At 45.7% G+C, this 23182-nt stretch overlaps 1 protein-coding gene across 2 annotated transcripts in view; it reads left to right on the forward strand.

The window, feature by feature from the left end:
* LOC102445823 (DGAT1/2-independent enzyme synthesizing storage lipids) overlaps positions 1-23182 on the forward strand; it is a 38897-nt gene that overhangs the window by 6347 nt on the left and 9368 nt on the right. For both annotated transcript variants that reach the window (XM_075920691.2, XM_075920688.2), the window contains exons 3-6: positions 9840-10004; positions 14110-14303; positions 21891-21951; positions 22419-22558. In XM_075920691.2, coding sequence (XP_075776806.2) covers positions 9840-10004; positions 14110-14303; positions 21891-21951; positions 22419-22558 — 560 coding nt within the window. The remainder of the gene's footprint in view (positions 1-9839; positions 10005-14109; positions 14304-21890; positions 21952-22418; positions 22559-23182) is intronic.

A 23182-nucleotide genomic window follows, 5' to 3' on the forward strand; every position in this document is an offset into this window, starting at 1 on the left:
CTCAGTAGTGGCAGATGTCAGAATGAGGAGCAATGGTCTGAAGCTGCAGTGGGGGAAGTCATGCCTGAGAAGCACATGCTGGGCTGCAGGCCAGGAGTCTCACAGGTAAGGCTCCCAGTCAGAACCTGCCTCTGGCACCCCCACCCTCTACCCCCCCAACTCCTACTCCTCAACCCCACATAACCTAAACCCTCCGTGCCCCTCCTGAGCCCATACTCCCTCCCCGACCATGCACCCTAATCCCCTGCCTCAGATCACAATCCCCTCCTGCTCCAGGTCACAACCAAACCCCTGCATCTCCTCCTGCAACCCAGTCCCCTGTCTTAGGTTACAACCCCCTCCTGCCCTAGATCATAACCCAAACCTCTGTACCTCAATTCTGTGCCCCAGGTCACAACTGCATCCTTCACCCAAACTCTCCCCCAGAGCTCACAGTCCCTCCTGCACCCAAATCCTTTACCCAGGGGTGGGCAAGACAGCCTCTGTGGGCTGGATCCAGCCTGCCAAGCTGATTGATCTGACCTGGCAGCCACCCTGCTGCTCCCCTACCCCCAGGCCAATTGAGACCTGGGAACAGGCGAGCATGCAAAGTCTCCTCTCTCTGCCAGCGGTGCGTGGCACCAGAGGGAACCACCAGGTACTAGGGGGCGAGGGGCAAAGACTTCACATGCTCCCTCCTCCCCAAGGCCAATTAAGGGCCTGTGGGCAGGGAAGCATGGAAAGCCTTCTGGTCCTGCCTCTTCTGCCTGAGGCCCTTTCCCTTCCACGGTGGCCCACGACCACTTCAGAAATTTATGAAGTGGCCCCCCTTCAAAAATTATTGTCCACCCCTGAGCGAAGGCCTGCCCCAGCTCTGCCCTGCCCAAAGAGCCAGAGCCTTAGACTATTATGTACTGCCAGCTGTGAGCTAAAGATTGCTCAGTAGTCTACCCCACCCGAGGGTGGGGACCCGAGCACCAGACAGTTACTGCTTACCTCTGTTAGATGATCATAGAACTATAGACTGCTTGCAGTGGCCCCACCAGTACAACCCAAGCCTAGAGACACATGGTCACAGCATCTGGACTCTTTGAGCAGCCTGGGGCTGTGTCAGGTAGGGAGATTGCCTGAGAGTCCCAGCAGGTCGTGGGCTGGATCCAAAGGCTTGGCAGGCCAGATTCAGTCCATGGACCGTATTTTGCCCACCTCTGAACTAGATGAACTGTCCTTCAAAGAAGATGGTCTTCTCAGAAAAAAGACAAATGAGTTGCTGGAATAACTAAAGAAGGAATGACTGATAGCCCATTTTCTGTGCTTGATTTCTTCTGGCAAGAGAAGATCTACTTCTTTTCATCATCAGAAACAATTTTGTCCCAGTCTTTGACATCTTATTTTTGCCTAATCTAAGATGTCAGTAGTATCACTAGTTGACATCCTTCCAGAGCCAACATAAGAAGAGGTCATTTAAGCCAAGGCCTAAATCTAAATGACTTGTTGCCACCCGGACATCTTTCTCTCAACACTTCAGTGCTCAGATTGTTGGAATTATTTCTTATGCAGCATATTACCACAACACTAACTTAACTGTACATTCCTTTATTAAGTTCAGAGGCCAAATAGTAGTGATATAGTTGCTCTAAACATACTAAAAAAAAAGCTAAATAAGCAATTTACTGTATCCAAACTGCAATAAAATATTTATAAGCATTCAGTAAAGAAATTTAAAATGAGCTAAAGGTTCTTAGACCCATTTTGGTCAACTTCCCTGTGGTCAGGCAGGTCTTGGCAATTAATTTTTTAAGAGTTTACTTTTTTATAACCTTTCACAAACAAGTGGTTTCTGACTTCAGCTAAATTCAGTTTGAGATCGTTCACCCTTGTTTCCAGTTTTAATCCAGATAAAATTTAGTTTTCTTTCTTCCCCTTTTTTTGCTGACCAAGAGTTTTTCTTGTTGCACTTAGGTTCACATAAGACCTCATTTTTGGGATAATACTGTTGTGTGGGATGAGAAGGTCCATGCTGGCTTATTCTAAGACTTAGCTCTTTGTTTTATTTGTCTTTTTATCTGCTGTGATCTCTATTGTGTAGGAGCCTTCTTTTTAGAAACTTCCCTTAATTTTATTAGTTATTCTTTGAACCCTACTTAAATTCCTTCTGGCCTTATAACTCATTATTTTCAAGGCCTTTCTTTTACATGGAAAAGGAATATGTTGTAGAGCCTAAGGGTTAGCATTGGGTGCCTTCTTTTTTTACCACATTCATTCATGTAAAGGACAACTAAGCTCTTCCACTTGCTTTGCCAATTTCTATGCTTAATAATGGAGCCATCTGCTGCCCAGAACTGATTGTCCACCCACCATCTTTATATTAGACTGGCTCCACAAAATACATAATCCAAATCCCCCTCTCTGCAATATTCTACCTCAAATGTGGGGTCTGTTTCATTTAAAAGTGTCAGCAAGGCTGCCAGCTCTGCTTGCTGGGTTGACCAGGCTTCTAGTAAAAAGCCAATAGTATGAACTATCGAGTTCCCCTCATGTCACAACAGCTAAGCTCTCAGTCCTCTTGCCCTCCAATACACACGACTCCCATCCTGTAACCATACAAAGGTCTCTTTCTTTAATTGATTATGGCTGGCTGCCTGGAACACCTAGAGATGGGTTTTACCCAGATAAGCCTAACACTGGTGTGGGATGTCAACCAGATGTTGTCCAGCTACCCAAAACATCTACTTTGATGTTATCAGCATGTAAAGTCAGCAACCATTTTGTAAGATGCTCTTTGCTCACTTGCCCTTGTAAAATAGCATGCATGTTTAGCAACTAGAGTGTGTCATGGTGGGATTGAACTATTACCTCCTCTAAATCTGCGAGGATTTGAATTTTCCAACCTCCCCCCATAGGTAAACAGCAGCATCTTGTCACACCATCCATTCTTAAGCTCTGTGGGACAGTGGGAAACTTGGCCACACCAATGATAAGGAAATAAGGTAACTAGAATCATGCCAGACCATGGATTTTTGCCTTACCAGAGAATGCCAGACAAGAGAGGTTCAACCTATAGTTGCATTTTGTTTTTCTTGTAACAGTATCTGATTTGATGCCTTATTACATAAAATCATGCATTTGACGAAGTGGGTCTTTGCCCACGAAAGCTTATGCTGCAGTAAATCTGTTAGGCTGCATCTAGACTGGCAAGAAAAACTTGCCAGCTGTCTACACTGGCCACTTGAATTTGCGCAAGAACAGTGACGATCTAATGTATGATCGTCAGTGTTGTGCAAATACAATGACTGTCCCGTTCGGGAAAAAGCCCTCTTGCGCAAATGCTTTGGCGCAAGAGGGCTAGTGTAGACAACTGACAACCGTTTTGCACAAAAAAGCCCCGATGGCGAAAATGGCAATCGGGCCTTTCTTGCGCAAAACCGCGTCTAGATTGGCACGGATGCTTTTCCGCAAAAAGTGCTTTTGCGAAAAAGCGTCCGTGCCAATCTAGATGCTCTTTTCCGCGAATGCTTTTAACGGAAAAACTTTTCCTTTAAAGGCATTTGCGGAAAATCATGCCAGTCTAGATGTAGCGTTAGTCTATAAGGTGCCACAGGACTCTTCGTTGCTTTATTACATAAAATCTCTGTAGCTAATAAACTTGATTTATTGTTTTATCGAAACCAGTGTGTTTGAATTGAAGTGTTTGGGAGACTCCCTTTGTGATAACAAGGTTTGTACTTATCATTTCTATGCATAGAAATGGGTTTTGTATTAGCTTGTATTGTCCAGAGAAGGGCTAGGCAATAAAAGACATACAGGCAGTCCCCGACTTACGCGGATCCGACTTATGTCGGATCCGCACTTACGAACGGAGCTTTCTCGTCCCGGAAGTCGGGGCGAGAAAGCCCCGTTCGTAAGCTGCTCCGGTGCCCCTGGTCTGCTGGAGACCGTCTCCAGCAGACCAGGGGCACCGGGCGGGTTCCCGCGCTTCTGAGGCTTTGCCAGAGCAAAGCCTCGGAAGCGCGGGAACCGCTGCTGCTGCCACTTGGGTGCCGGTGCCTGTGGTCTGCTGGGGACCGTCCCCAGCAGACCACAGGCTCTGGCAAAGCCTCAGAAGCGCAGGAACCCGCCCGCTGCTGCCGCTTGGGTCCCGGTGCCTGTGGTCTGCTGGGGACGGTCCCCAGCAGACCACAGGCACCCTGACTGAAGCCGCAGCCGCGGGGGGTCCCGCGCCTCAGAGGCTTTGCCAGAGCAAAGCCTCAGAGGCGCGGCACCCCGCTGCCGCTGCGGCTCTGCTCCCCGTGTCCCTGGTCTGCTGGGGGGAGGGGGCGCAGCTAGTGTGCTCCCCGCCCCCCAGCAGACCAGGCTTTTGTTTTGGACTCTGGGGCAGAGCAGCTGGGGCGCTGCCGATTGGTCCTGCAGTGCCCGTGGGCACTACTGGACCAACCAGGCAGCACCCCAGCTGCTCTGCCCCAGGTCCTGATTCAGCCGCTGCTGGTCAGTTTCAGCAGCGGCTGAATTAGGACGTCTGGGGCAGAGCAGATGGGGTGCTGCTGGGTTGGTCCAGTAGCACCCCAGCTGCTCTGCCCCAGGCGTCCCCAAGTCAGCTTCTGCTGAAACTGACCAGCGCTGACTACAGGAAGCCCCAGGCAGAGTTGCTCTGCCCCGGGCTTCCTGGAATCAGCTGCTGATCAGTTTCAGCAGCAGCTGACTTGGGGACGCCTGGGGTTCTTAAGTTGATTCTGTATGTAAGTCAGAACTGGCCAGTTCCGACTTACATACAGATTCAACTTAAGAACAAACCTACAGTCCCTATCTTGTACGTAACCCGGGGACTGCCTGTACTGTACATTGCTGGGGAAAATCCAGAACTGGGAGTATGATGAGGTCTCCCTGCAGTATAACTTAGGCAGGTAGAAACCTAGGTATGACTGTCAAGATGCAAGCACACAGACATATCTGGAAGTAACTAATATCCAAGGCTGTTTGTGATGGGAAGCTACAGCAGGAAAACAGCATAAAAGCACTAGGCTAGAGGGCAGGAGTGGTACAGTCACTCACCAGTCTTGATTGTATCCTGGGTATGTCACAAATACCATTTTCATGTGTAAATAGATTGCGACTCGCTACCACAGTACCACCTGCCTGTCACTTGTGGAATCAGTTCAGCCCTGTAGCACCTGCTTCTGGCCACTGTCTTGTCTGCTGTTACCCGTTGTTCTCCATTATCTTGTAACAAGACCTGGGTCCCTCCAAGATTGCAGAATCCTTCCCCAGGGTACTACCCTGTGTGGTTTAAAGTAAAAGGTTCGGAAATGTGGCTAGTCCCAGGGAGGCGCAGAAACAGGCAAACTATTACTAAATATCTTTTAAACTTTTATTAAAGGGCTTCTACGTATAAACTATAATTTTATCAATTTCTTACATACGTAGGCACTAAATAATTATTAGAATGTCCAATAAGCAAAATGCAATACAGTGAAGAAAATTCTTTGAGGTTTCTCTAAATCCCAATAGTTGTTAACAAGGGACTAGGGATTATTAACAGTTACATTTACATCAGTCTTATAAGACTAATCATTTATCTAAAACTTTTAACACTACTACTTAACAATACCTCTAAACAATTTCAGATAACAATACTTACATTTAACAGACACACAAACTACAACAACAACATATTTGGTATTCGTTATGTTTGGTATACGTTATGCTCTACAGGAACTCGTTTGGTTCAGTGAGCGGGAGGTGGCCCTCGGGTGATCAGTCCTCGGACCTGGCTCATAGTCCTCGGACCTGGCTCATAATCCGCCATCCAATGTTTATTCGGGATTCCTCAATTTGATACAGGAGGGGAAGCTGTTTTATAGAGAAAGCTTTTGCGCGCTTTTTGTGATAGGCTAGCAGACCCTGTCTGTTAAGTGACAGGAGTAAGGGGGTGAGATGGTTTCCTGTTTTTCCTTTTCTGCCCTCTCGGGCATTGCACAGTCAGCACATCCAGCACGAACTTTACATGAACTTTTTGGGTCTGGTTTTGGTTCCTGTTCGTCGCTGATCTTTAAGTTATATAGTGTAAGGGTTTTCATCAAGGGGAAGTTGACCTTTTGCTTGGATGGCAATACGCGCGAGAGGCCTGGCCAGCAAAGAGCCTGCTTTCACACCCTGTTGCAGTGCTCACACAGTCCTTCCCCTCAGGTAACCTCCTACTTTCTTTGCCCACCTTGCCTCAGTGATCCACTGCTAGTCATCATCTAGCTTCACCTCAGGGACAAAGTCTGAAATGGTCACTATCCATGGCAAGGAGGGGTGGACCTCCTGCCTTTTGCTGCCCTGGCTGACTCCCTGCATCTCACTTTCAGGCCTGGGCATCATTGTAGCAAGTATCTGTCTCCCCTCTCTCCAGGAACCCCTATTTATACAGTCTGGGCCCTAATTAGCTGCTACTCGGCACAGCTGTTGGTTCCACAACCCTAGCCCTCTCCTAGGGTTGGATTTAACCCTTGATTGGATCAATGTGGGGCAGATACCCTGTTACAACAAGTAAGATTGTCCCCGCCTCGATTTCTGACTCTTTTTATAATAGTTATAAACAGGGCTCGACAAATTATGGAAAACCTTACTCGCCAGACAAAAAAGGGACTTGTCACCCTCCCCCCCAAAAAAGTGTTTTTTTTTTAATGGCATAAATTCCGAATAAGAATAAGAACAGTAATTACTAATACGTTCTTAATAAATATCACCCAAGTTATTAATAAATATCTTATACTTTTTCCCTCTGCTGCCATGTCTCCTCCCTTTGCTCCATCAGCTCCCCTGGTGCCTGCTGCCCCCCAACCCCTCACCCTCCTCTGCTGTCCTGACTCATGCCCTTCTCACTGCCCTCAGCCTTCCTGAGACCTGCCCCCCGCCACCAGCCCTTCTCTCCCTCCTGTGCCCACTCCTTTAGTAGCCCCACTCTGATCAAGTGAGCTACCCCTCTTCATCCCCTCTCCTAACACCTCTCTCTACACACCTGCCCTGCCTCTCTCCTCTGAGGCTGGTCCCTCCCCTGCAGTTGTCTGCCCTTCTGCTTCACCCCCAGAATCTCCTGGCACCTGCACCCTCCTGGTTCCTCCCCCTTCCCTCAATGCCCCTGCCCCCTTTGCCCTTTTTTCCCTGATACCCACCCCCTCAGCACCCTCTGCCCCCATTCCCCTCATACCCCCACACATGCCTTGCTCCATCTCCACCTTCCTCATGTCCATCCCTTCTTTCAAGCCTTCTCCCAGCACCTTCCCCTCCTCCCTCTAGCCCCCAGTGCCCTTATCCTCTTCTCTCCCAGCATCACCATGTTCCCCCCTCCCACTGACACCTCCCCTACTGCCCTTTCCTAATTGTCTGCACTTGGCCCCCTGGGATTTGTCTCTCTTGCACCCGTCCCTTGGTGCTTTCCCCCTTTCGTCGTCGTCTTCTCCTCCTGACCTCTTCCCCTCCCCTCAGCACAAGCCCCCATATTTTTCCCCTCCCATCCCCTCCCCACAGCCCAGCCCAGCCCAGCTGCTTCCCCTCCCCCAGGGCCAAGCAAAGCACCCCCCCCCCCTTTTTTGTTGTCTTTTACATGTTTGCATTTTGCAATGGGTTTTTTTTGTTTTCCTTTTTCTCCCAGCATTTTAGCCCTATAAATAGCAAATAGCATTTTCATTCATTTTTTTCCATAAAGGCAAAGCCGCTTCAAGTGAACTCCCCCTTTCACTCCCTGCTGGGTCACAGCAGCCTTTTCCCTGCCCTATCCAGCCCCTCCCTATGGGCAAGCACCCCTCGCTCCCAACCCACAGGGGAAACAGGGTGCAGGGAACAGTGCGGGGGACGGGACAGGGGTGGCGCGGGGAACAGGAAGCACACAGCCAGAGGGACGCAGGGATCGGGGGGAGCAGTGTGTGGGGTGCGGTGGAGGCACAGGGAATGGGACGCAGGAAACGGGAGGGGCAGAGGGATCGGGGTCTAGGAGCAGTGCAGGGAACGGGCAGCACAGAGCTGGGGGTGAGCAGGGTGCAGGGTGCAAGGGCGGCGCGGAGCCAGAGGGAGAGCAGGGGATCCGGGTTGCAGGGGCGGCATGGGGAATGGGCGGCGGGAGCCAGATGGGGCGCGGGGTGGGCGCAGCGAGCCGGGCGGTCGGCAGGAAGGGTCTCTCGCCGACGAGGGGCTAGGGCCGTTGCAGGACTGGAGCCGGTGGGGCGAGGCCTGGCTCCGCCACACGCAGCAGCTAGCTGCCGTGGACACGCAGCCAGAGCCGAGCTGTCACGACCCTTTACAATCGCCTCCTCGCGCCGCAGCTGCACGTGGGCAGCCCGGCGCTGAGTATCGCTACAGTTCCCCCTCTCCGGCAGTGCTCTGCGCCTCCACTGGCTGGCGGATTGGATGGGGCTGCACCGCCCGTAGTGCGGGCTTCAGACAACCCGTTACAACGGCCCACCGGGCCAGTCCGCCTCTGTACTTGCCAGCTGGCAAAATCCACTCACCATGGACGAGCGGGCGAGTGCATTTGTCGAGCCCTGGTTATAAATACAGGCAGTCCCCGGGTTACGTACAAGATAGGGTCCGTAGGTTTGTTCTTAAGTTGAATCTGTATGTAAGTCTGAACTGAATCTGGACGCCAGTTCTGACTTACATACAGAATCAACTTAAGAACCTCAGGCGTCCCCAAGTCAGCTGCTGCTGAAACTGATCAGCAGCTGATTCCAGGAAGCCCGGGGCAGAGCAACTCTGCCTGGGGCTTCCTGTAGTCAGCGCTGGTCAGTTTCAGCAGAAGCTGACTTGGGGACGCCTGGGGCAGAGCAGCTGGGGTGCTGCTGGGTTACTCCAGTAGCGCCGCTCCTCGGTGCTACTGGACCAACCCAGCAGCACCCCATCTGCTCTGCCCCAGGCGTCCTGATTCAGCCGCTGCTGAAACTGACCAGCAGCGGCTGAATCAGGACCTGGGGCAGAGCAGCTGGGGTGCTGCCGGGTTGGTCCAGTAGTGCCCAGAGCGGCGCTGCAGGACCAATCGGCAGCGCCCCAGCTGCTCTGCTCCAGGGTCCAAAACAAAAGCCTGGTCTGCTGGGGGGGGGCACACTAGCTGCGCGCCCCCCCCCGAGCAGACCAGGAACACGGGGAGCAGAGCCGCAGCGGCAGCGGGGTGCCGCGCCTCTGAGGCTTTGCTCTGGCAAAGTCTCAGAGGCGCGGGACCCCGCCGTGGCTGCCGCTTCAGTCCCAGTGCCTGTGGTCTGCTGGGGACGGTCTCCAGCAGACCAGGGGCACCGGAGCAGCTTACGAACGGGGCTTTCTCGCCCCGGAGCTCGCAGGTAGCAATCCGCCACCTCGACCTCCAGGGCGAGAGAGCCCCGTTCGTAAGTGCGGATCCGACGTAAGTCGGATCCGCGTAAGTCGGGGACTGCCTGTAATAACAGTGGCCCAAGGTGGCACCAATACTTGACGCCTCTATGGGCATTTGGTGCAGTGATGCAGGAGATCAAGAATAATGATGCCCTTTTCTCACTGCATTTTGACTTCAAAGTGAAATGTTTGACTGTCAGAACCAAGAGTTAATTCCTTAAAGATTAACAAAACATGTAGATGGTGTCATGAGCTTTTGTGTACTCATGAAAGCTCATGATACCATCTACATGTTTTGTTAGACTTTAAATTGCTGCTAAACTATTCATTGTTTTTAAGTTTTTCCAGTTACAAACTAACTCAGCTTTCTTAAGCAAGAGTTAATTGTAATGCTAAAATTTACTCATGGTGCAATTTTCTCTCATATAATCAAGAGTTTCTACATCTCTCTTGAGGAATTTATGTTAAATGTATTGGTATCAAGCTGGTATTGAAATAATTGTACTTTATACTCTTGACAGGTTATGAACTTCATGGTATGGAAAAAATTCCAGAAGGGCCAGGGCTTATAGTTTATTACCATGGACCCGTTCCTATAGACTACTGCTACTTTATCTATAATCTCTACATACAGAAGAGAAGAGTCTGCTACTCAGTAGTTGATCACTTCATTGCTATGTTACCAGGTAAAGTATTTTTTATTCTGAAAGAGAGTTTATAATATTTTAAATTCAGAAATGTGAATTCACACCATGATAATTATACATTAATTATGACAACCATTAAGACTAAAATAAAAGGTTTTCCAGTTATGCACTACAGAAAATTGTATAATTTCAAACATTTGAGAAACTCTGTGGTCTTTTGAATTTCATTCTAGTTCAAGATTTCAAAACCTTTTTCTCTGGACTATCTCCAATTTTTCCACATATTTCTTGAAATGTGGTGCCCAGAATTGGACACAATAGTCCAGTTGAGGCCTAAACAGTGCAGAGCAGAGCGGAAGAATTACTTCTCATGTCTTGCTCACAACACTCCTGTTAATGCATCCCAGAATCATGTTTGCTTTTTTTGCAACAGTGTCACACTGTTGACTCATATCTAGCTTGTGGTCCACTATGACCCCCTAGATCCCTTTCTGCTGTACTCCTTCCTAGACAGTCACATCCCATTCTGTATGTGTGAAACTGATTGTTCCTTTCCTCAGTGGAGTACTTTGCATTTGTTCTTCGTAAACTTCATCCTACATACCTCAAACCATTTCTCCAGTTTATCTAGATCTTTTTTAATTATGACCCTACCCTCCAAAGCAGTTGCAACCCCTCCTAGCTTGGTATCATCTGCAAACTTACTCTCTATGCCATCATCTAAATCATTGATGAAGATACTGACCAGAACTGGTCCCAAACTGACCCCTGCAGAATCTCACTTGTTCTCCTTTGAGTGGTGTCCCTGTGGGTGGCTCCACTCAGGTGTTGGCATGTACTCTCACCAGTGATTGGAGGTTTTTCACCTAGCAGTGTCTTCCCACAGTGCACATGTGCAGCAGCCATCTCACTCTGTTTTCATCCGTCAGCTGTGCACATGGTGCAAGTGTCCCTCAGTTTCTTTTCTACATTCTGGACCCCCTAATCTGTCCTATGTCCTTTGGGAGCCTGGGTTGGCTGTCCCAGAAGGGTGGGAGGTGGGGCTTGAGCCCTGGACCTCTGGCTCTGGAGATGAGTACCTTACCCGCTGGAGTAGCCCCCCAACCTCCCTACATTCTGGGTCTCCCTTATCCTTCCTTGTTCCAAGGGTACCTGGTCCATCCATCACCAAGCTGGTGATGACAGAGTTTCCGGCAGTGCTCTCCTCAGCTGAGGAAAAAAAGGAAAATTTAATTAGTTGTTTGTAGTTTTACTCAGTTTATTGTTAGTAGTTACAATAAAACTCCAATAGTCCGGCATCCAATAGTCCGGCACTCCTGATAGTCCAGCATCAAAATGGCAAGAGCCTAGTGAGTGAGCTTCGGCAAAAAATGAGTCACAAGGTAACAGCGGCAGCAACTGAATTGAGCAAAAAGGGCAAAAAAGGCTTAAAAAAACTAAAACATTACAGTATACTGTATACAGTATGTACAATAAAAAGGGTTAAGAACACTTTATATACAGTATATAATGTATACAGTGTATATATATAACCATCTTATAGTACCTCCTGATAGTCCGGCATATCTGATAATCCGGCACCACCTAGGTCCCATAGGTTCCGGATTATTGGAAGTCTACTGTAGTTAGTTACTGTTTTTTGTTTAAAGTTACTCCCTGTTTTTTTCCCCTTGTTTGTTTTTCTGCTCCAAGTTCTTGGCCCTGGTACAGCATTATTCCAGGTTCTCCTGGTTTTAAAAAATGTGACTCCTGCAGAGACTCGATGCCCACCTCAGATGGGCACGCTTTGTGTATAAAGTGCTTAGGTGAAGGCCTTATGGTGCATAAGCACCCACATTGTCAAAATATAACTGCCAGGGCCAGGAAGGACCGGGAGATGAGGCTTAAAAACTTGTTCTGGCAGAAATCTCTTCAGCCACCAGGAGGCAAGGCAATGGCTCCTACAGAACCCGTAATACTGAGAAAAAGGGCTAGCTCATTGCCCATAAAGGATTCCCATAAGTCCTGGGCTGTTCTGGCATGTTCCTTGCCAGCTGTGCTGTCTATTTTGCATGCTGTGCGCTTTCTGGTGCCATCAACATCTGGTACGGTACATAAATTAAAGACAGCACTGACAAAAAGAGCTCCAGCACCAATAATGCCAGCACCCAAAAATATGCTCCCACTACAGCACTTCAACCATGTGAGTCTTGGGACCCAGCAGCACCCAAGCATTCCTTGGCACTGCAAACCCCGAAGCCTAAACCAAGTGAACCAGACCCCCAGCACCGAGCATCACCATCTCCGGCTCCCTCCTCACCTGTGTCAGTGGATAGGATACCTCTGCATTTTCCTAGAATTGAGGAGCCTAGCCTGCCCCAGTGGCCCTCTAAGAATATTTCATTCTCTCCTACGCTGTCATCTCTGGGTACTGGACCTGACACCAGACAGGACAGCTGTTTTTCCTTCCAGCACTTGTCACCAATGGCACTCAAACAGGCACAGACCTTCGTACCATCATCTTCAATACCCTTGGGTCAATCACCCATGGCCGTATCTCCCTCAACAATACCAACCTGAGTGGCCACCCTGGGAACCAAAGGGCCAATACCATCTTCGACCATCTCATCAGCACCAATCTTGTTACTCGACTGCAAATACTCTGATGCAGACCCCAGAAAAGTCTCTCCCACAAACTACTTAGTCCTCTCCATCTCATCCTCCACCCTCACCATCAGCTAAAAAACCGGTCCAATACAGCAGGACGATGACTTATTGCAATTGGATTCGGACAGCCAGTCTTCAGTTCAGCTGTCCTCATCCTCCCCTGACAAAGCAGAATTCCTGTCCTCTTCTCCTCCAGCAGATGACCTGAAACAATTTAATGAATTTTTCAAAAGAGTAGTGCAGTTGCAAGACATACCCTTAGAAGAGGTGCAAGAAAATCAGCACAAGCTGTTAAGAATTTTACAACCTTTTACACCCTCTAACATTACACTACCTATAAATGAGGCCATTATGTAGTCATTGGAAGCCATATGGCAAACACCAGTGTCTCATCCACCCACCAACCGCAGAACCGATAGAAAATATTTTGTCCCAGTGAAGGACATGCATTTTCTCTTCTCTCATCCCCAACCAAACTCATTGGTTGTTGATTCTGTCCATCACAGGTCTAGACAACCACAGTATAAATCAACACCCCAGAACAAGGAGCACAAAAGACTTGATATTTTTAGGAGTCTGTTCCCAACTACACTCCAGTTTAGGATTTCGGTTACACAGCTCTCCTGGCTAATTATGATTATTCTAATTAAACCAGGCTACAGGAGCTGCTCAATGACCTCCCAGAACAAAAGAGGCCACAACTGCAGTCAATCATGAAAGAGGGCCAGTCCATTGCCCATACGGCACTCTAAGTGTCAGTGGACATAGCAGATACGGTGACCCGGTCAACTTCAGTGGCGATTGTTATGTGCTGAACTTCTTGGCTGCAGTCATCTGGTATTCCCAGGAAACTGCAAACCAAAGTGGAAGATCTGCTGTTTGATAGACTGTGAGATGAAGGCCAGTCTTAGATTTCGGGAAGCTCAACAAGTTTGTATGCAACAGCAAGTTCAGGATTGTAATGTTGGGAACCATCATCCTGGCACTGGACAAGTGGTTCTCATCCCTCTACCTTCAAGATGCGTACTTTCATATAACAATACACCTGGCCCACAGGAGGTTTCTCTGGTTTATGGTGGGCAAAGAACATTACCAATATTGTGTCCAACCTTTGGACTATCAACAGCACCACATATCTTCTCCAAGACCCTGGCCATAGTCACAGCCTTCCTCAGAAAGCAAGGAGTCGTCATATTCCCATAACACTAAAAGTCATTCTTCTGCTCTGTGCTGATTGGGCCTCAGTTACGTGTATTGTGTCCAGTTCTGAGCACCACATTTCAAGAAATTTATTACCAATGATTGACATCTCCAGTTTTATCTGAAGAAATAATATGAAGATATGAAATAATATGTAGACATAATTAAAAATCCTGAAGTGTGTGTATGTGCATGTGTTGAGTTTTTATTAGATTTTATTTTCAATATGTAGAAGTAATAAAATATGTAATGAGGTTTAATGTACCATATTGATCCCTACTATTTATGTTTATTACAGGTGTAGAAATTTATTTAAACTTGCTACCTGCACTGCATAGTGGAAGAGAAGAATGTGTAGAAATTCTGAAAAAAGGCAACTTATTGGGTGTTGCACCAGGTGGAGCTCGAGAAGCATTCTGTAGCGATGAAAACTACAACTTCTTGTGGGGTAATCGCACAGGCTTTGCTCAAGTGGCCATAGATGCAAAAGTGGTGAGTGTCTTCTTGTGTGTGGATATAAACATAACCCATTGATCAATGTGTGTAACATGTCCATTTCTGTGTCCAAGCCACAAAGAATGTGAGTCTCTGAAAGCTACTAGCTACAAAGACTATATCTTCAACTGAAGTTTTCAATTCTCATGGTTTTTGCTGTGGAAGTCCCCAGTTCAGTCTTCCAGAGGGTAGCCAGCACATTAGCACAAATGTATACTCTACAACACAGGGATTCCAAAGATCAATCAAGTATTTTTGTTTTCAAATATATTTTGTAACATTGATTCTCTTTCTAGGATCATAAAGGTCTAAGAAGTTTCAAAATCAATTTTTATTAACAGGATTATTATAGTCTAATTGTCAAATATAAGAATAGCAATCTTATGAGACTTTGTAATTGAGGGATAATATAGAGCAGTGTTTCTCAAAGTGGGCCATGGGCCCGCTTTGGGAAAGCTGTTAGTGGGTCCTCATTGCTTTGTTTACCTAAAGGCTCTGTCATCATGGAGCCTCGCACCTGCCATTGGCTCTGGTTCATTGATTCCAGCGAAGGGGAGCCACGGGACGCTGTGGCCCACTTTGAGAAACACTGATATAGAGGACTTCGGTTTGAATATTAATGGGCTCCAGTTAAGTAGACACTTATTGATCTGTAAAAAAAGGTGTTGCTTTATTTTATCTTTTTTTTTTTTTTTTTTAGCTTTAAGTCCTTGTTTGTTATATTTAACGTTTTTTACCAAAGGTTTAGACTGCATATATCAGAAACCTTTTACACAAAAATCTACATTACAACACTTACTCAGTTGTAATCCCATTAGTGGAAAGGGTTAGCTGAAGATATTTTCAGAAGATTATTGTATATAAAATAAATATAATGGCTTCACTCCTCCCATCCTGCAACAAAGAATACTAAGGCTTGTCTACACTAGTAATTACTGTGCTATAACTTTCTTATTAAGGGGCATGAAAAAAACACCCCCACCTGCCCAAGCACAGCAAGTTACAGTGCTGTAAAGCACCAGTGTGAACAGGCTCCCAACTCTAAGTGCTGTTCGCTATTCTCCTCATGAAGGTGGTTTATATAGAGCACTGAGAGAGCCAGGAGTGATTGGCCCCTGCTGGGGAGGGGGTACAGCGAGGACCATCCAGAGGGGTAGGGTGGGGCTTGAGGGCATGCCATTTATCAATTAAAATTTTGGTAGGGGCATGGAGCGGTGCACTTCCCAAGTGCTACCATGAGTCACCTATGCTTCCAGCACTGATGCCATAACATAGGTATTACCTCTCAGGAAATGGATTAACTACAGCGTCTCCCATGGGTGTAAAGGGTCTTCATTTAAGCAATGCAATGACACAGCTGCATTAGTGCACCTGCACCAATGCAGCACTTCAACTGTTGACTTCCCCTTAGATCCTTACTCACATTGCAAAGATATTTGTGATTGAGATGTTAATTGGGTTCTTGAACGAAGATCATTTAACTATTTTAAAAAAGAAGTAGGGAAATATGAAAAAGAATACCCAAAAGCTATCACTGAACTGCAATTAATGTTGGCATGGTGCAAGCTACATTCTAGAGAGAGAGATTAAAATTTTACTCAGTTTTTATTCATTCCACAGAATAGAGTTTATGTATATATACTATAAGAATGACTGCCACATCTGTGTATCAAACCATGATGAATAAAGATGGTATTGACAATATTATTGTATCAAAGCATGACTGCAATAAAATAATTTCTGTTTTTCGAGCTCAAAAATTTGAAGGTTTACTACCAACACATTTTTAGTTAGTGTAGGTGGCTAAAATAATTATTTCTTAAAGGCCCCATTTTTAATTAATTTATCATTTTATAAATTGTCAGGCTGGGTTTTCTGAGTCTCCAAGTCACTCTTTAGTTATAATTACATGCTGTAAACGTGGGTGTTCTTCATATAAAGCAAACAGGTTGAATCCTCACTTCAAGTGAAAAACTGAGCAGATGTCCTACCGTCTGTCTCTAATATAAATGTCATATCCCTACAAGACTGTTGTCCCTGAAATTACTGCTACGTCAGTAATGCAGCATGGAAGGAGACATAGTAATTTGGCATTATCTGAACATACAAAATTTTGGGCAGAAAAGTACATTAATGGACTAGGAATGCTAAATTCTCCCTGCAGAAGGCAGTTTTAGGAATAAACAATAGCAATTTACATGCAGTATCTCAAAACCTTTCTTAAAAACTTTGGCCCAAAGCTTGGGCTGTATCTGATCTGTTCTCCATGCTTTTCAAGATGGGAGTTGCAGAAGTAAATGTGTCACCTTTGTTCTCTGTTTATTCCAGGGGTATTGGGCCTCCATGTTGGTGAAGCTTTGAGGGTGCTCTATTTTAAGGAGGCTGTTCTTGGCTTCAAGGGACCATAATGGCAACTCTAGATCTCCATGATATAGACACCCACAGGTCATGCTTCCTCCTCAGCTACCTCCAACCCCAATGCTAGGGGTTGGAGGAGAAGGTGTAAGAGAGCTGTTCTGATGGCTTTAGATCAACCAAGCACTCCTCACAGGCAGAGGAACTCCACATGTGGTTGGTTAAGTCATCTTTAGGAAGAACTGGTGCAAAAGAGGCACCAGTAGGTAAATATGCTATACTGTAGTAAGTATGTTGAAGTTGTGAGTCTCCTCCCACTTCCTTGTGATTGGTTATGCTACATAGGGCATGTAATAGGAATGGAGTATTGGACTTTTAACTTTACAGTTTTGAAAATATTGTAGATTCCCTTCCTAAATTATTTAGTGGAAAATCCTCAAACCTCAAAAGTGGAAAAGGGACAGATTGACTATTTTAACCTGAAATTGTACTAATGTAAATTCAGTAGTAAGTCAGTGGAGTAAAATGAAGACTTTTCAGGCATATGGTTTTTTATGATCTACAGTAGTAGGTTATCACAGGATGCCTCATCAGCTACTCAGTGGACTGTGCTGCCTAACCTGTTTTCATGGTCTCTGTCAGAAACTCACATTTGTTGCTTCTCTTTCACCATGTCTACATTTATTCTTCAGTTCCCAAGCATAACAACATGGCACTGGTATACAATCAGAGGAGACTGACACACCTTTCCTTCTCCCCAAGGTTACCCTCAGCTCCCAGGCTTCCCATTCTTTCCAGTTACTGAGCCAACTGGCTCATTAGCCCAGCAGTTACTACCCAGGACCAGGAGTCAGTAATCCTCCCACCAGAAATGGGTTTATTGCTTCCATTTAAGTCAGCAGCCTTCTCTGTGCTACAGCACCCTCTGTGACCAGGGTGCTAGAGATAGCACTTTGTCACACAGGTGTTACAATATTCAGCATATGGTATTCTGGTTTGTATTTTTTATTTCAGCTTTGTTGGATTAATGAAGAAGAAAGGAGAAGACCGAAATTAATGCACAAGATCAATGTGTCTTGGAAATATGAAATGTGGTTCAGGGAACACCATTATTCTTTCCTACTGTTGTTACAAATCTGTCCCTTTTGGAGTGGGTGATCAGACCACTCCGGGGATCTTATAGAGGAGAGCTGAAGGATTGAGGGCACAATGAAAGTAGTATCCTTATATTAGTTTTATTCTGTGTATATATATCAATAGACAAAGCTGTTAAGATCGCTTATATGTAATTGCAAGATATTCTTTTCCACTTTTCAAGCATACTACACAAGCGTACTTATCAGGTGGCCAACCCTGATAGTAGCTGGAAGAGGCTGGAGATCTGGTGGAGCACACGCTGCCTCAGCTTCTCTGTTGATTCGTCTCTACTGATGCCCCCGCGCAAAGGACACTTATACGCTTCTAATCAGTAGCTCTCTTGATGATTCACTGAGAAACTGTTGTGTAAAACTTTCCTCTGAAACTGTTGCACAGTCATTTCCCTTAGTCTTGCTTTTTTTAGGTTGTTTATCCCATAGTCACTCTGCGCAATCGGGTCTCCTGATGTTTTGCCTCTTGGCCTCACTCCACAATCATACCACATCCACACTTATTCTTATTCATTCTTATCCCATTAATTCATTATAATCAATACATAATCAATAAAATCTATGTGAATCATATCACTATTAGTCAGAATTCTATGAGTGGTATGGATATGAATTGAAAGATACATTTTTAAAAAATGAAAGCAGAAGGAAACAAGGAGAAGCCATCTTAATTGTCTCCACTGTGGGCTACTGCTTCAGAAGAAGAGGAGAGGAAATGACAGCTGCTTTCAGGACCAGAATCTCCAGTAGGAGTGGAACTGAAGGCAGTAGGAGACCTGTAAGCTGATAAATAGGATTCAGGTAGACTGGAACCAGGCAATATTCTCATGAGAGAGGGTGACAAGATGTTACACAGAGTGAGAAAAGAAGAAGGTAACCTAATTTCTGAGAAGTCTGACTCAGGAGGAGAATGAGAATTGGAACAGATGGCATGACAACGAGATTAAATGAAAAGCAAGTTCAGATAGCATGACTTAGAAAAAAGTAACACTGGGAAACTAGTTATTTTTAAACTATTTTAATTTTTTTTCTATGAGCAGTTGCTGAAGGGACGTTGCACAAAAAATACATGCTTTGCTAAGGTGTGGTCTATATTATACAAAAGTTTAAAAATCCCTATTCTGATTCATATCTCTGATAAATGTCCTGGGATAGGAACACAAAGGGAAGCAAAGTTCTATACCATGCCAAGTACATAGTTGGCACTCAGTCTAAAAATAGCAATGATGAAGATACTGTGACATGTTCCATGCTGGTGCTCATTTGCAAATCTGGACATTTATGGTCAGTTGTGCTGCCTGCTCTGTGGTCTGCTTGCCGTGCTGGATACCCAGGAAATGAAATTCAGATTTTCCCAGAGCTTTTCCTAAGAACCTGGAGAGCTGCAGAGTTGAAATTCCTGGCCAGAGCCATCACAGTGGAGCACCATGGGACACCTCCCGGAGTCCCAGAATGTCGACCTTCATAGTACTGAGTCTACATTACCCTAAAGTCGACCATGCAAGGTCAAATTTACCTTTACTCCTCGTGAAAAGCAGGAATACTGAAATCAACTTTAATGGCTCTTAAAATTGACAGAACAGGCTTGGTGTAGACTCATTATTTAGAAAATCAACCTAATGTGAGTAAGTCTGACCTAAATTCCCAGTGTAGACTAAGCTTTAGGCACTGAAAAAAACTGCTGAATATGACTCATCAAGCTGATATTTCTTCTTTTTGTAGAATTATTTTTTTCTGCTTCCAAAAGTTATTCTGTCTCATAGGGGTAGCTCTGTTAGTTTGTAACTTTAAAAAATGAGTACAGGCAGTCCCCGGGTTACGTACAAGATAGGGACTGTAGGTTTGTTCTTAAGTTGAATCTGTATGGGTATGTCTACACTACCCTCCTAGTTCGAACTAGGAGGGTAATGTATGCATACCGCACTTGCTAATGAAGCCCGGGATTTGAATTTCCCGGGCTTCATTAGCATAAGCGGGGAGCCGCCATTTTTAAATCCCCGCTGCTTCGAACCCCGTGTAGCGCGGCTACACGGGGCTCGAACTAGGTAGTTCGGACTAGGGTGCCTATTCCGAACTACCGGTACACCTCGTTTCACGAGGAGTACCGGTAGTTCGGAATAGGACCCTAGTCCGAACTACCTAGTTCGAGCCCCGTGTAGCCGCGCTACACGGGGTTCGAAGCAGCGGGGATTTAAAAATGGCGGCTCCCCGCTTATGCTAATGAAGCCCGGGAAATTCAAATCCCGGGCTTCATTAGCAAGTGCGGTATGCATACATTACCCCGCTAGTTCGAACTAGCGGGGTAGTGTAGACATACCCTATGTAAGTCGGAACTGGCGTCCAGATTCAGCCGCTGCCGAAACTGACCGCTAATTCTGACTTACATACAGATTCAACTTAAGAACCCCAGGCGTCCCCAAGTCAGCTGCTGCTGAAACTGAGCAGCGGATGATTCCAGGAAGCCCGGGGCAGAGCAACTCTGCCTCGGGCTTCCTGTAGTCAGCGCTGGTCAGTTTCAGCAGCGGCTGACTTGGGGACGCCTGGGGCAGAGCAGCTGGGGTGCTGCTGGGTTGCTCCAGTAGCGCCGCTCCTCGGCGCTACTGGACCAACCCAGCAGCACCCCAGCTGCTCTGCCCCAGGCGTCCTGATTCAGCCGCTGCTGAAACTGACCAGCAGCGGCTGACTTGGGGACGCCTGGGGCAGAGCAGCTAGGGTGCTGCTGGGTTGGTCCTGTAGTGCCCAGAGCGGCGCTGCGGGACCAACCGGCAGCGTCCCAGCTGCTCTGCCCCAGGGTCCACAACAAAAGCCTGGTCTGCTGGGGGGGGGGGCACACTAGTTGCGCCCCCCCCCCCCCAGCAGACCAGGGACACGGGGAGCAGAGCTGCAGGCTTTGCTCCCGGTGCCCCTGGTCTGCTGGAGACGGTCCCCAGCAGACCAGGGGCACCGGGAGCAGCTTTTCTCTCCCCAGAGGTCGAGGTGGCGGGACCACTGCCTGTGAGCTCCGGGGCGCGAGAGCCCCGTTCGTAAGTGCGGATCCGACATAAGTCGGATCCGCATAAGTCGGGGACTGCCTGTAGTCCTATGGTGCCTTAGGCCATGTCTAAACTACAACCCTTTTTTGAGAGAGGGATGTAGATTAGGCATGTCGATATTGCAAATGAAGCCGGGATTTAAATATCCCACGCCTCATTTGCATAATGGCGGGTGCCGCTTTTTTTCCGAAACGGGGCTTTTTCAGAAAAAATGGCAGTTTAGACGGATCTTTTGAAAATTAAACCCTTTTTTTGAAAGAGCCTATATTCCTCAGAAAATGAGGTTTACAGGATCTTTCGAAAAAGGGTTTAATTTTCGAAAGATCTCCGTCTAAACTGCCATTTTTTTCTGAAAAAGCCCCGTTTCGAAAAAAGGGGCAGCTGCCATTATGCAAATGAAATGCGGGATATTTAAATCCCGGCTTCATTTGCAATATCGACATGCCTAATCTACATCACTTTCTTGAAAAAGGGATGTAGTTTAGACACAGCCTTAGAGACTAACATATCTATCTATCTATCTATCTATCTATCTATCTATCTATCTATCTATCTATCTATCTATCTATCTATCTATCTATCTATCTATCTATCTATCTATCTATCTAATCTGAATGAATGAATGAATGAATGAATGAATGAGAAAGTGGATTTTGCCCACAAAAGTTATATATAGCATCATGAGCTTTTGTGGGCAAAATCCTCTTCCTCAGATGAGCAGAGGAAAAGTTATCCTCTCAGTATTGTGTTGGAATTCATTGTGATAACAGCAACATGTGATTCAGATTCTAAGAACTGTCAGAAAATGGAGTCTCACCTGTTATATAACTAGCTGTTATTTTTTCCTGACAGACATGTGACTCCTTTTTGAGTTTATAGTCATGATATCTTTCCAGTTTTATTTTCATTCCATGGGATGATAAAATTGATTATATCTACATGATACAGATGCAGAATGTCTCCTTACAGAGATGATGAGATATTTAAAACAAAAACTGAGGCTGAACTATTGTCCAAAATCTTACTGCTTCTTTTTCCGTATTTCTTAGCCCATCATCCCTTTGTTTACACAGAATATTCATGAAGGATTTAAAGCACTTGGAAAAATATGTAAGTTTTACTTCATATGCATGTTTTCAAATACTGACAGTTTTCTTTTATTTGTAATTTCAATATAAAATGTTTCTGGAAAATTCTTATGTCATGAATTTCTTTAGACTCTTTTGTTCTCTTTCAATTCTGGAACTGTTTCTTTGTGATGTAAACTGAAGTATACATGGGTTATCTAAACTGAAAGTGCATTTATTGGGCTAAGCATTAATTGTGCTCTAGGGTAACACATCTTAAGCTGACTTCAAATATACAGGAGGTAATGAAAAAGTAGATTATTATTGTCAAGATTATGTGGCTTGCACATTGTTTGACCTACTTCATTTTTATATTGCCTTTCATTAAACATCTATACCATTTAAAATGTATTAGTTGCACTCCAGAACTATTTGATATAGAGACTCTGCTGGCTGCTAAGGTTCTCTCTCAAAATGTAACCTATCTCTGCTTTGTTTTTTAATTCACAGCGTTTTTTAGATGGTTTTATGAATGTTCTCGATTGGCAGTCGTTCCTATATATGGAGGGTTCCCAGTTAAACTTCATACATATATTGGAGATCCCATTCTGTATGATCCAAATGTAACAGCTACAGAGTTAGTTGAAAAGGTAAGTTGGCTCTTCTCTTTAAAACTTCAGGAAACCTATAGTCTTAGTTTAAATTATGTTAGTTAGGTCTGAAGTATCTGACATAAAATTCTGTGTATATTGATTTCTTATCTCACCTCAAAAAAGATATTTTGGCCTTGGAAAGGGTTCAGAAAAGGGCAACTAAAACGATTAGGGGTTTGGAACGGGTCCCATATGAGGAGAGGTTAAAGCGACTGGGACTTTTCAGTTTAGAAAAGAGGAGACCGAGGGGGGATATGATAGAGGTCTATAAAATCTTGAGTGGTGTGGAGAGGGCCGATAAAGAAAAGTTATTTATTAGTTCCCTAAATAGAAGAACTAGAGGACACTAAATGAAATTAATGGGTAGCAGGTTTAAAACTAATAAAAGAAAGTTCTTCTTCACACAGTGTGTAGTTAACCTGTGGAACTCCTTGCCAGAGGAGGCTGTGAAGGCTAGGACTATAATAGAGTTTAAAGAAAAGCTAGATAATTTCATGGAGGTTAGGTCCATAAAAGGCTATTAGCCAGGGGATAAAATGGTGTCCTTGGCCTCTGTCTGTCAGAGGCTGGAGAGAGATGGCAGGAGACAAATCGCTTGATCATTGTCTTCGGTCCACCCTC

This window comes from Pelodiscus sinensis, chromosome 2, assembly GCF_052426305.1.
Source record: "Pelodiscus sinensis isolate ZL-2025 chromosome 2, ASM5242630v1, whole genome shotgun sequence".
Taxonomy (NCBI): domain Eukaryota; kingdom Metazoa; phylum Chordata; order Testudines; family Trionychidae; genus Pelodiscus; species Pelodiscus sinensis.